The 15,023-nt window shown below is 33.8% G+C and overlaps 1 protein-coding gene across 3 annotated transcripts in view; it reads right to left on the minus strand.

Annotated features, from left to right (window-relative positions):
• The window catches only part of ZCCHC7 (zinc finger CCHC-type containing 7), a 254,818-nt gene that overhangs the window by 19,062 nt on the left and 220,733 nt on the right, over positions 1–15,023 (minus strand). For all 3 annotated transcript variants that reach the window (XM_047829259.1, XM_047829260.1, XM_047829258.1), the window contains exon 6: positions 10,367–10,402. In XM_047829259.1, coding sequence (XP_047685215.1) covers positions 10,367–10,402 — 36 coding nt within the window. The remainder of the gene's footprint in view (positions 1–10,366; positions 10,403–15,023) is intronic.

The following is a 15,023-nucleotide window of genomic DNA, read 5'->3' on the forward strand; positions in this document are numbered from 1 at the left end:
ACTGGCAGCTCTGAAAACTGAAACAAGCGCTGCCACAAATACCTTGTAATGCTATCGACCTTGTCTGCCCGTGCAGTGAGAGCGGGGGCCGCGGATGTGTCTGCAGCCATCCAGATAACACAACTCATTTTTGGGGGGGGGGGGGGGGAGGGTGGGGATAACAGGAGCCAGCCCCAGACTGTGCACCAAAAGCAGTCATTACCAGGCGCGCTGGAGAATAAGTCTCTTCAAAATACACAGTGCATTTAAAAACCACATATGAGGCTGAGCCACTGCTGTCATTACCAATTTTAATTTCGCTCCTTCAGTTTGCCAGCCAGATAAACTCTTTAGTGCTGTTTTTTAATCTATTTGCCACATTTTAGGTTTAAGATTATAGTAATATGGACAGGAGAAGGAATCACTTTTAGGGGAAATAAAGAAATAGATCCGCTTATCGGCGCCCATCAGAAAGTTCATTAATCAGCCAGGCTTTGTGCCCTCTAAATTGAAAGGTTAAATAATCCTCTCAGGAATATTTCTCGGCCCCTCCGCCAATTGTCCGGAGAGGAGCTGCCATTCATAGCACGCGGGATCGGTGACAGGGTATCTTACCACTGTTTGGACCCCAAACAATGATGGACAAATGGCCTGGTTTACAAAGAACCTTTTAGTACGCGGATGGAAAAGGGACCACAAGCTTTGAAGCAGGGTGGAGGGATGAGGAGGGTGTGAAGACAGGATGTGGGGGAAGGGACAGAAAAGAACACATACATGTGTGAATCCATGGATACTTCATCTGAAGGTTTATTGGGGTAGACTATAAAACATAGAAACCACATTAGTATATATCTTCCAACCATACGAACTACTTAACATCTTCAAATTTGCTTATATATTTTGCATATAATGGTATATAAACCATCACCGGAAAACTGTAGAATAATAGAACGGTAGCTCTGTTATATTTATTAGCTACAACACAGAGGATTTAAATAAACACCAGTATTTTCATTTTTACCATAACTTCACATGACTCACAACACACAGCATTCCCCCTCCCCATCCAAACCCGTTTATTCATGTGAAATACTCTTAACCCACAGTCACAAAGGCAGAGAACTCCACAGCTGGAAGGACCTGTCTAAAGAGGGGGAAAGTAATGCTTTTTTTGCTTTTACAATATGCCCTATCTTAGCTCCTGCTTGTCTTTAAAATAAAGAACAACAGGGAATAGGAACGCGCTTTGCAAGAATACAAATCACAGGCATTGAGAAGATGCTTAATTTTGTGTCGTCTTTTTTGCTGGACCTATGTGAGAATAAAAACAGTGTAGAAGTGGTGGAGCTCTTACACCTCCACATCTTGCTGTGAAATCAGGCTCGTTTCTGGCATCAGTCATGTGAAGGCATGAAGCAGTTTTATCTGAAGTACAAAAAAACTGAGATGCTATTTTCACCTGATTAACATAAACCCTCTACCCCTATAGAACTGGTTTACGTGTGAGTGGGAATTACTTGATTTCATATTAAAATCAATATATATTAAAAAAGCAAAAGATTTATATAATTTCATTTGCTTATGATAGATGACTATATTCAGATGACACTGAAGTTACCATTTAAGAACTGAATGTTTACTAATGTATATAGTTAGATCATATATTTTTCAAAATCAGTATTTCTTTACATGGCATACATTTTATATAGTCATTTTCATTAGGAGAAGAAGTAGCCTAAATATCTTTTGTGACCTACTTCTTAAATGTCTTTATAATGATTTTTTTGAGCAAATCGAATTAAAAAAAAAGTTTGCTATACTTAAACATTACCTACATTTCTAGAAAGGAGGATAAATAATTAGAAAATGAAAAGCGAGGTAAGTAATTTTGTTAACAAAAGACAGTGCTTGTGAGTATTTTAACTTCAGTAATTATAAAAAGGAAACAATTTTAGGAGACAGAAAGTAAAGAGGTCTTTATGAATCTCCTCATTTCAGGTAAACAATAGTCTTCTCAAAAGACATTACAATAGTCTGAGTTTGGGCTATTAGCCCAGAGGTCATCTCTACAGGTGCGAGGAGTCTATGGGTTTGCTTTATTGGAGCTCACACAGTGTTGAATATGGGCTATGTGCTAAGTACTGTGCCAAGTACTTTACACTTGTTGACTCATTACATACTTACAACAAGAAGGCACCATTCCCATTTTTCAGATGAAGAAACCAAGGATCTTAGAAGCCAAATATTTTAACTAGGTTTGACTATCTAGTAAATTAAAGAGACAGAATTTGAGCCAATGTCTGATCTCAAAGCTGGCATTCTTTTCTCTGTAATAAACATTCCCTAGTAATTTCCTCTGAATGAGTTTGCCACTCCAAATCAATTTTACTGCATGTTTCTTAAGGACTTTAGTAAACAAGGAGGAAATGTGGTATAGTTATAAATAAAGGAAATGTGAGAGATCCAAGAAAGATAAATTTGAGATTTTACTGTATGAACAAAGTTAATAAATGATCCAAAATTTAGTTCCCCTAAGTGAAAAGAAATGTGGGGGTAATCCACAAATACATGTAAAGAACAGTATTTATATAAAATCGGCATTTATAGAGATGGGTATATTACAAAGTTATAAAGATGACCTCATAATCCATATAATAGATTTGATTTCATATGACTTTTGAAAAAAGGAATGAAACTAATGTGGTAGCTGGGGTGCCTGGGTGGTTCAGTTGGTTAAGCCTCCAACTCTTGATTTTGGCTTATGTCATGGTTTCATGGTTCATGGGCTTGAACCCTGCATCGGGCCGTAGTACAGCGCGTACTTGGGATTCTCTCTCCCCCTCACTCTGCCCCTCTCTCACTCACACATGCTCTCTCTCTCTCAAAATAAGTAAATAAACTAAAAAAAAGAAAAAAGAAGGGATGCCTTGGTGGCTCAGTCAGTTGAGCATCTGACTTCGGCTCAGGTCATGATCTCACAGTTCATGGGTTTGAGCCCCGCATGGGGCTCTGTGCTGACAGCTCAGGGCCTAGAGCCTGCTTCAGATTCTGTCTCTCTCTTTCTCTCTCTCTCTCTGCTCCTCCCCCACTTGTGTCCTCTCAAAAATAAATTAAAAAATTAAAAAAAAATAATTTGGTAGCTTTATTACCATTTGACACACACACATGAATTCTTTTTACAAAGCTAGCAGGGATTTCTGAACATTCCCATGGAAAAACTCCTATTTGAAATGTGATCTACCAGTATACTGGTATATCAATTAAGGCAAAGGCCTATATTAATTCCAAAGATACTAAAAAACTTTTTGATCAAGTGGTCTCTAAACATGTGGCATTTTTCTTCATATAATATTTTTGGTATTTCCAAAAAACTAAGGACGTTGGCCCTAAATGACCATTGCTGAGTTCTATTTTGTTGCAAAAAAATTACATATGTACAAAAACATAACTCCCATGACTTTCTTGAATGTGGAGACCAATGGCAAATGAATTTCAAGTCTAAAATCTGACTGATTTTATCAATAGTTCATTAACTTTTAGTCATTTAAGAGATTTTGCTTTTAAAATCTTAAACTTAATTCAATTTAAGATTACTAATACAGTTTATACTGTAACAGAAAATACAACACTAGTTCAGAGAGACTATTCATATCAACAAGTCAAGGGATTCTTTCAGGAGTCTTTTCCTGAAGATTATTCAAATGATTGACCAAAACCCTTAAAGGTTGTGGTTGATCATGACTGTGAGTAACTAAGTGATTCCTAAATACTTAAGACCTGTTAGGAATTACTGTAATCTACCATGTCATTTACATGCATGACTACTAGAAGGAAAGTTTAATACAAATATTATTGGTCCAGTATGCTTTATCTACTTTTATTCTTGCACTGGAATGTCCAGAGAAGATTATGATAAACTCAATCAGTTGGAATATATTTATTTAAGGAATGACATGAATCACCTGTTCAAAATACACATGAAAAAGAATCACTTAAATATACTAAAAGTATTCTACATACTACTTCTACTCTCTTTATGTATGGTTAACGTGACCAAGAATAGGCATCATTTAACATTCCAGATTTTTAAACTACAACTTACTTTATAGTCAGATACTATACAGTATTAAACTGCAGTTTGAAAATTTTCAGGCTACCTGTTTATATTCATTTTTGTTATAACAGGGGCACTATTTAAAAGTGTAGAGTTGTGAGTGAAAAACAACAACAGTTTTATTTGGGATTAAATGAATAATGTATGTGTTCCTCAAGAAGAATAGGCTTTAAAAATGTTATATATATAGTAAAAATATAAATACTTACAAATAGAATTTAATCACTACAGAATTTAAGTATCAATTTAAGTATCAAAAAGGTGAACATACCTAGGGAAGAGAGAGAAGGGTAGTAAAAAGTTCAAATGTAATTTATATCTTTTTATCATCCTCAGGAGAAACATTTGCTAACAGGAAAGAAAAGGAAGACCGTAATGAGTATTCCCTTAAATTTTTAAAACAGAAGTAACACTTGAAGCCCATGTTGTAAATATGTAAGTCCTAAATATAGTGAATGGTCTTTGCCCCCAGCTACTAAAGGCAGACAAAAAGGCACAGGGACTGTCAAATGAGAAAAGTTAGTTGTTATAGTAGAGCTTCAGTTTCAATCAGTTTATTACTGAACAACATATGCCACCAAGAAAATGAGCAGAAATGATGAGGGGTTATTTGGACATATCTTCAGATATTTAGAAGATGGCAAAACACAGCTGCATCTAGGCCAAAACATTTTTATAATGAATCTTTTAAAAATTGTGTGAATGCTGCATACTTTTCATTGCCTGATTACCTGAAATACTTATATTTACAACAGAACTAATGTTATAAAACACTTGATAATAAAAATATTAACACAGGAAAAAAAACATACTCAAAATACGCCATATTGATTTCTCACTTAAAACAAATTAATGTTTGCATTAAAACATTGATAAAATAAGTTGGAAATTTTCTCTGAAGGGGATGACACCTCAGTATTTCTTAGAAAAGAAGAAAGTATGAAGGTTTTCCTATGTGCTTCAATAAATACAAATAAATTTAATATCTAAATCTAAATTTTATTCTATTCCCATTTATAAATAAGTTTGTGTACATACCATCTCTAAATTTCTGAGGATAACACTGTGAGAGGAAAAATAACATGTGCATTTGTAATTCACAGTGTTCACTTTTTCCCCCTCTTCCTTTTACAGAAGCTTTAGAAAATTGCTTTTTGATGATTTAGCAAATTGTATTTATTTTTAAATGAATCTCATTTATTGAAATTGATAATTCCAGGTTTCATTTGCCTTGAAATTGCATTTTCCAATTGCTTCCAATGATAAGTTCTAGAAAAATGTGGTCCAGCATGACACTGAAATAAAGACTTAAAAATAAAACTCAGGTGACCTACTCTCTAAGTGTAGTAATTACATTTATAGTAAATTCTAAACATGGTAAGATTGAAGTAAAAAAATTGCTAGCTAAATGTTGACACTAAATTCTTTAGAGAACAAGTTGAGTACTTAAATAAATATAAAAGTATTCACATACATTTTCCATCTGAAAAATACTTTACAATTTTAGTCACAGTTCAAACGTATCTTCTATCTCTGTCACCATATATGAAGTATTAGAAAACAGTCATCAGTGCTCATTCAGAAATTCTTTTTATTCAGATGCCAAGTAACTTGAAACATAAAGCGGTCTGATATATTTTATAGTAAGTACTACAATGAGAAGACGGCCCCGAGGTACTACAAAACAGTCCTGTTCCTTCTGAATCATCAGAGCATGATTACACTCACCTCAGCAGCATTTCAGTGTTAAGGACATTTTTAATGAAAACTAAATCTCTGAAAATTTGACAGAGATGTAATATCTCAATAGCAACACTTAACCAATCAAAACACTGAAATAGCAACACCAGCTACAGAGGGGGGAACCCCTACAGTTTAAACAAGGGTGCTCCTGGTTCTTGAGGCAGTTGGCAAACTGAACTGAACTAGCAAAGAGCTTCCAAAATGCATTTGCAAAGTGTTAGTTTATGATAATCTGTATGCCAGGCCTCAAGATATGGTACAAGAAAAAAAAAGTTGATTTAAATAATTCTAAAACAGAGTGAGGCCTAGTTCTCACTCTTCTATGGAGTTCTTCTAACACTTTAAAATACAACGTGTAACCAGTTCTATGTTCTTAAACACACACATGAAAAAAGACATGTCACTTGGTATCTACTGTGGATGGGGTTCTTGCGAGTGTTGCGGTTCTGCTCATGTAGCCGAAGAGCTCCCAGAAAGAGGTGTAGGACTCCCAACATGTATTCAATTAAGAGAGAAAGAGGGACTTTTTTCCCCCCAAAAAAGAAAAGATTCTGGCTTGAGGCTGACTTTTGGAAATTTTGTATTTTTAAAAACCCTCTTTAGTGTTAGGCAGTTAGAAAACTGTTACCCATCCTATCTTCATCACAATTGTAGGATAAAGACTTTTGGATAACTATAGCCTCACAACCAAATCCCACTTTATTATTCCTTCCTTTTGGACTACAAAACATTGCTCTAAAGTTAAATTTAAATCTGTTCACATTTAGGGTTACTTACTTTAGAGTAACATTCTTGTTTAGTGTAAAACTCTCATTTCCATAATGTGAAAACCCAGAAAATACATTTCTAAAGTAACGTTTCCAGGTAAGGAGAGAAAACTGAGTGGTAAGATGAAACAATATTGTTAATTATGGTCCACACTCTGACACTCAACTGGTTCAGGTAAGACAGTATCGATTACTAGTAAACTCTGGTCACAAGCTTTTTCCTAGGCTAGACAGGAAGGCAAGGAAACCATACTCCTTACCGTTTCCCTGACAGCAAGCATTTTACTTTTTGAAGTGAAGTCTAGGCATTTGAAACACTATATATAAAGAAACCATTTAAAAGGTAATTCTTCCAAAAAGGTTACATTTGCTTCCTATTTAAACTTTTAGTTAAAGTAAAAGGTGGTAGGTTGTAACATTTTAACAATGCACACAAAGCAATCCAGGCGCAAAATTAAACATAAAAGATGCATTGTCCTTTTTGATTCTTAACACACACACAGCCCCCAGATAGCAAACTCCTGGTTACTTTTTTAAAGTAAGTAGATTAAAAACAAGATTAACAAAATGTCCAAAGCATGTCAAATTATAGCCTCTACTAGTTAAAAATTCTGTTGGTTGTAAAACTCTGTTGGTGGCCATTTTGGCCTAGGATTTTTAATATAAATGAAACTAGAAATGACAGGGAATGGGGGAAGGGGTTTTCCTTCTTGAATAAAGAGGGAAATTTTTATCTAGAATGAGTTATCTGAAACATGAAAAAGAATATTCAAAGTCAGGGTTTACCAAAACCTGAAAATATAACAGAAAGTAAAATACAAGAACAATGCTATAGTATTGAAGATTTAAAAAACGTTATAAACATTTCTGAAGGAGGTAAATACATAAACTAATTGGGGAAATTACTTAATTGCTAAATAAAATCATAGATTTTTCTTTTTCCTATGCAGAGCTCCAAAGTGATCATCTAAAGTCATTAAATTACATGACAATTTTATAGCCATAGCCAAATTAGTTGTTATAATATGCATGCACACACATTCACACACACATCTATCTATCTATATAGTATTTTTTATTAGAGTTTTACTGGCATGTACCCTTTAGAATGATGGTCTTAGTTTTTTTTTTTTTTTTTTTAAATGTAGTGAAGTCCAGTCAAGTTTGGCTAAAAAGCTGTTCTATTCAGATACAAGTTGTTAAGGAAACTTTATTTCATCTCATTTAATTGCTGAAAATAGTGAATATTTTCTCTTCTTTAACTTTTGTCTTACTTCTAGAATGTGTTTTAAGAAATTTATGATTTGGAACATTTTGCAAGTCCACTTACACCATTCAGCTTCACCACCACTGTTGTGTATTTGAGAAATAACACTCTATTTAACCTATAAACTGTTTTTTTTTTTTTAAAGAAAGAGAGCAATTCCCAAATAGACCTTAAATTACAGTTGTTAAACTTGAGGCTGTGTAAATGTCCTTCTAGTCTTACTGATAAAAACCAGATAAAAGTAACTGAAAAGTTCTCATTTTCAAACTGGATATACTAATCAATTTATTCCCCCCAAAGCATAGTTCATTTTGGGTAAGAAATGGACATTTTGGGTTAGAAAAACAAATGGATCAATGATTCAATGCAGAAATTTCCAGAGTTTTAGGAAGAGTAGTTTAAAGGAATGTACAGTGGCAATTCTAACCTAGGCTTCATTACTTGGTCATTGCTGAGTGATGCCACATTCACATGTGAGGGCTACTATAAGTCAATAGATGGCAGTCCATCGCCTAGTAAAAGAGCTGAAGATGACTAAACTCACCATGCATCCTGCTTTTATTCAAGATTAAATACTGCTTAATTACACACATTTGGATTTGCCTATCTACATAATTATTTAACTTTTATTCTAGATGAAAATTGATACTGATATATACATGTTTATAAGTGTACTAGCTTAGCATGTATATTTGCATAGTAAACTAATTCTAAATTACCAATTACTAACTTCAACTTGATAATTATAAATTGTGATAGTTACCTTCAATATTATTTTGAAAACTAATCAGAATTCCAGATTGAGAAAAATGGATTTTTCAAAATAATTTTGTTATACCTATAAATAGAATATATTGTAACTCTCTAAATGAGAAATTCATTTTGTTTTCATTTATTTTTTCCCAACTATTCTCTTTACAATTTATGTTTTTCAAAAGCTACACTATTAAACAAACCTTCAAATATTTGTTATACTAAATACCAATTTCTATTCTTCTATGACAGCTATATTAAAGAATATAGGTGCAAGTAATGAAAACAGTGGCTTTAAAATAGTACTTCCCACATGTCAAGTTTTCAAGACTGGAATTCTCTAACTTAGGGGAAAAGGGAAAAGAAACAGTGTCAAATCCATTAGGCTATAATTTAATAAAAATACTGATTAAAAAAACTGCTATATAATTACAAAAAGTGACTATCATTTTGAAAAATATATGATTGGATTTCAATCAAGTTTAGGCTATAAGGATTTCACCATAGTATGTTAGGATAAAAAAATTGCTATGTAAGTATAAATACAATGTATCCATAAGAATTACACCTAGAACATATATGTGTAACATATATAGGGGGATACGTGTGTGTGCGCGTGCGTGTGTATTTTGGTATAACACTAAATATTTTCACAAAACCCAATTTGGGACTGAAGGACAGTTGAGGAATTACAGCTTTCTACTGAGAATCTTTACATAAATTGAATAGTGATAACGATATGAAAACAAACCATCGGGCATTATTCATTGCTTCTTGGGCCTGTGACAGTCTTATTGGTAGTCTGAGTCACTGCTTGGTTTACTTTTTATTTCTACAAGGGAGAGCAGTAAGAAGACATGTTTTGTAAAAACTTCGTCCTTTCTATTTTTACTGTCTTCCTATAACCAAACCCTCTTAATACGTTAAACCTTAAGGAAGAGCTTTTATAATACTGTTGCAACTGCAGAACTACAAGAATACTTTTTATTATCGCATCTTGTGCAGTATAACACATTTAATATATTAAAAAATGACTACTATGGTGAATTATTGAAATTATTGAAGCTGAATATTAAAAATAAACTGACTTCATAATATTGAGCACTAGCCAATTGATTCCATAGTAAATTATGTTTTCTACTTCTACTTAGCCTAAATTCACAATAAAAGGAAACCAGAGAATTGAATAACTTGAATGGTATTAAGCAGATGTTTATACACTTTGAATAAGTCAAGAGGAGCTTAAGGATATGACAGTTGAATTGTTCTATGCAAAAGATACACTAAGCTTTTCTTAGCTTCATTAAAAAAAATATGTGCAAAAATTTCAATAAAGCCAGAAAAATGATTATGGAAGATATGATGGACTGTATGCTTAGGGACCGTAGATAATACAACACTTTAAAGACACTGGATTACTATTATTTTTTATGGCTCCTAGCATACTTTTTCCCTTTAACTTCATGAGTGTAGTGTAGGAAGACGGAGAAGTATCATGATGTAATCATTAAATGATGTGAGTAATAAAAAACAAACTCTTTTCAGAACAGGAAGATATAGAACAGAGCAGTGGGCAGGGAAGAAGAGAAAAAGTATATTATTGCTTTCTCAGTGCAAAAACTCTTGGATGTTTATTATCTTCCAGTAGAAGATGCTTGTCTATATTTTATGGTCAGCAGTTCAGAGAAGGATAAATAGGCTAGGTCTTGGGGAAAATAAAAAAAAAAAGGTGTTTCTACTCACCGTTAGGTGATACTGTCTCCAGATTTCTGGGCAAGCCTGGAAAATAAAAATATTGATCAGCTGGGAGCATGAAACAAGGTACTTTACAGCCTGTTGGTTTTGGCATAACCCAGCATCCACCGGTGTCGGTCACAGGAAAATAAGAAGCTTAACAGAAAGGGTCTGCATTTCAGCTTCAAAAACCTGGCTAGACAGTTTAATTGAATTTTACACTGGTTTAACACACTCCCTGCCATTGTCAGAAAGCCAGTAACAAAGTTTTCTCTCTCTTTTTTTTCTTTTCAGGTTAGAAGTTTTGGGCACTAAGATGTGATTAAGAGCCATAACTCAGTTAAACTGATAAATGAACAGCAGTGGTCAAAATCAGTAAGAATCACTAAATACACCTTTTAAAAGAACATCTGGAACCTTGGTAGTATGATTAAAAAAAAAAAACAATTTAATAGCAACGGTTTTAAAGAAGCCTTTGCTGTGGTTATATATTTCTGATGTCTGTTGCCATCTTTTTACCTAATCATTGGCTGCTAACCTATGAAACAGGGTAAAGAGAGAATTACACCAAAACTAAACTAAAAACAACCTCAATCTAGAGTCCATGACTTTTCCCTTAAAAGCTGTCTCCTCCATCTGTACATTTATAGGCAAATCACTTTAAAAAACCAATAAAACCTCAATAACTGTAAAAGAATAGGTAACAAAACAAAAACAACCACAAGCAATAGCAGCAGCAACAACAAACACCATTTAGGAGGCATTTTCTTATGGGCACAAATACAAATCCTCTTTCCTTATACTTAAATTATGACTCTGCTAAGGAAACACTTTTCTAACCAAGTTCTTATATTTTCTTGGTCTGCTGTCTTCCGAGAAAAAGAACAGCTGATGACAGTAAGTATTTTTTATAATTATATTACAGCAACAATTTAAATATATTAAACCACCAAGCTAAGTAAATGACAATTCTTAAAGTAAATGTGAATTTATAACTTTTGTTTTAATATGTGTATCTACATACATATGCATGTATATACACACACATATGCATGCCTAAAATTAGAATGAGTTGAGTCTTTCTTAAACCTTTATCATCTTTGACTTATACCTTGAACAATTCTTTACCTGATTTGTCATTCCTCTTTCGTTTATTTTTCAGGCTAGTGATAAAACTAATGAAGATAATTCATATAATCTAAAAATATTATGGGTGTGGAAATAATTCAGAAAATAATTTTTGAATGGCAAAACCTCTTCTGATTATATCATCATAAGTGATTAGACAAAAAAAGAGTAGAAAGTTCTAACCATGCTGAAAATTTTATCCATCATGTATTTTAAGTTTAACTATCCTAGGTCCTTTTCTAAAGAAAGGACATACCTTTCTAAAGAAAGGTATGTAAATTAGACTATTTAGCGGTCAGCTTTCCAACTTAAAAGTCATATTCTTGCAAACTAAAGTGTCTGACTAAAAAAAGCCACTTGAACACAGTGATTTCTGGATGAAAAGCACTGATCTAAAGGAAACTATTTTTAAGAAGTATAAAGTAGCTTTGGAAGGCAAAAATTATGTTAGGTACCAAATAACAGTCACAAACTTGTAGGTTACAAAGGTTCTTAATAAAACATATACATATATACATACACATATATATGTATATGTATATATTAATTTATTTAAATAAACATATTTATACACAAAGATCTAATGTACAATATACCTTTAAATATTCATTTCCTACCTTCTATCATAAGCTTTTTGCTATGTATCTATAATTTGAGTTGGATCACGGTAGAGATAAGCAAGCAGTTATTTATACATTAGTTATGGATAGTTCTTGATTACCACAATGTCCTCAGAATAATACGGTTGAAAAATCACAATCACTGAGTTGTCATACACTGGCAGAATGCCACCCTACCATGTGACCTTTTCTTGTATTGCAGCAATTTAGTAATAAAAGAAAGAATTACTTGGGTTTTTGAACAATCATCTGATTGCTCTGTACACGAAGATGATGCCTGATATGGAAAATTAGTAGGGAGAGACATGAAACTTCTTTTCTCTTGTTAGACAATAGTATTACAATTTAAAAAAATCCTATCTTATCTCCTATAGTACTTTTACTCAACATTCCCATGCATAGTTTCATTTTACTATTTTCTATTTAACATATGTCTATGTAAAGTTAAAATGAAGAAATATTTTTCACTTAAAAATAGGGGCCAATAGAAAGCTCATGTCTTTAATTCTACCTATATGACATTCTAAGACTTAGGACTGTTATCACTAATACATTTTTGAAGTGTTAATTTTTTTGCTTGTTGTGGCTTCTGCTTCTTATCATTCCTTCATCACTGCACATATTTGTCTTTTTATCCAACGGAATGCCATACTATCCATATTTATATATCTGCTGCACAGAAAATATAGACAAAATACAGTAATTTCTAAAGCAAGGGGCTTATTACTATTACAACGGGAACTCATGAAAAAATTTATCTGAAAGTATTTGCAAGGAATGACTAGCCTGCCATGGAACTCATCTAAGATGAAAATGTAACAAATTATCAAAATACAACTGTATTTATTGGATGTCCTGGTGACCTCACCTTCCTGGCACTTAGATGGATAGCAACCCAAAGAGCCTCCTCAAGTCTCACAACTGAAAACACACAAAGTGTACTTGTACATCTGTTTTAGCAATGTGCTACATTGTTTGCCAACTTTTGCCCAACTAGTTTTCCCCTCTATTGTATTTTGTATAATAAACCATACATGAATAACTGAGTGTTATTATTCATAAAATTCAAAGATGAATCAACACAGTTTGCCACACCAGATGAATTGAGAGTTTATATTGTGCATTTCAACCCATATTGAATTTTATCAGGTGCTAATTATTGTTTTACGAGAACAACGGCTTAGTGCATCTGTTGTTTAATTCCCACTTCCCTATTCTCAAATGTGAACATCAAAGAAAATAAAACACTCAATCTTAAACAGCCCCTGACAGCAGACCAAGACTCAAGTGCTCAATAGACAAGGCCCTTGCCACCAGTTCTCATATTTCCACAACAATGAACAAACACAAAAACAGCACTAAGCGGCCTTTCCTCCTCCTCAGCTCCCCTTGGCCAGTTGTCTGCCTTGTACTAGAGAGAGCCCTTGAACGCAGCCCTGCTGGGAACACAGCACAGGAGAAAGGATTAGCCTTACTAACATGCTAGCATTTGCAAAAGGGAAGAAAAAAAACCCCAGTACTGTATTTGGTATATGAATAACCAAAATGTATGAGCTGACAAGAGACCAGGACAGGCCTGTGGCTCCCCGGGAGAAAATGTAGCTGTGATGAGTGACAGGGCTTTCAGGAAATATGTTCACAATCACAGACAGTGAAGGCCATGACCTAGATCGTTTAAGAGCTTGTCTTGTCAAATTATCAAAAGCTTCTTCCTCTCTGAATAAAGAGTGACATAAGTGAGTGTCAGAAAGCTGCAGGCTGACAAGCCAAGCATACAATAACAGAATGCACGTCACATACATGCTGAACACCGCCACTGCTAGCGGCAAATCTTAATGAGAGCGCGGCCAGCCCAGGAGACTTGGGTCCCTGCTGGCACAGCTACTCATCTCACAAAAATCCTTCAGCTCCAAGTCAGTTAGGCTCTGACACGACAACTACAATTACGAAACACAACTTTTTAACAGAATCCTCTGGTGCTTTGTCAAAGCCTCTGTTGTTAGGAGCTGGCCCCCTCAAGTCACTGCGGCAAAACAAAAGATTTAATAAAACAAGCAATATTCATTGATGGTGAATAACATAAATAAAGGAGAATAGAGAGAAAATTTTCGTTTGAAATTTGTTGAATGAAAAGAGACAGGAAAAGCATGCCAGTCCCTGGACTCAGCCACCATCTTGACTTTTCCATACACACATTAACGTAATTTTAGGTGCCTTCAGTAAAAAGAATGTCCCTACTCTGAAGCCTCGTCAGCAGGCTCCTCATAGAATTATAGCCATCAAGTCATTTGATTGTCCAGATACTTTGGTAGTCACTGTGTATATACACTACTCAGATACACAAAAATACTTATGTATCTTATTATACATATACTGTACTCTGAATATACGTGAAATAAAATTTCTCCTTCAAGGAGTATTTTGAAGAGAGCATCTTGGGCATAGCCTTCAATCGAAATTCCATAAAGACCACTCTGGTCTGAAATTACAGAAATACACAATTAAAATTCAAGATAAGTCACTGTTTTAATAGTGTTTGTTTTATTTTATTGTGTAAGAATTTGTCATTCACAACAAAAAGGAGCTGTAAACATAGAACAGATATATGTGGCAGTGTGTAGAGAATCTACATAATTTTTTTTTTCACCTATCAGTATGGAAAGCCACGCATTGGTCTCTATCTCTAAACTGACAAAATGAACCAGAATTCATAAAAACATCTTTCCATCCAAGGTCAAATTTTAATCAATCCCTATACTCTTAATCCTCTGTAATCAGGGAAACTGACAAGCCTAATTTTTTGCTCAAAGATATTTCTCTTCGATATTCTCCTTAAGTGCAGTTATGAGGGCATAAAGTTTGTCTGTAATAGATTATATTCCAGTTTTATTTGAAAATGTAACAGCTCTTATTTTATA

Source organism: Prionailurus viverrinus, chromosome D4 (genome assembly GCF_022837055.1).
Source record: "Prionailurus viverrinus isolate Anna chromosome D4, UM_Priviv_1.0, whole genome shotgun sequence".
Lineage (NCBI taxonomy): Eukaryota > Metazoa > Chordata > Mammalia > Carnivora > Felidae > Prionailurus > Prionailurus viverrinus.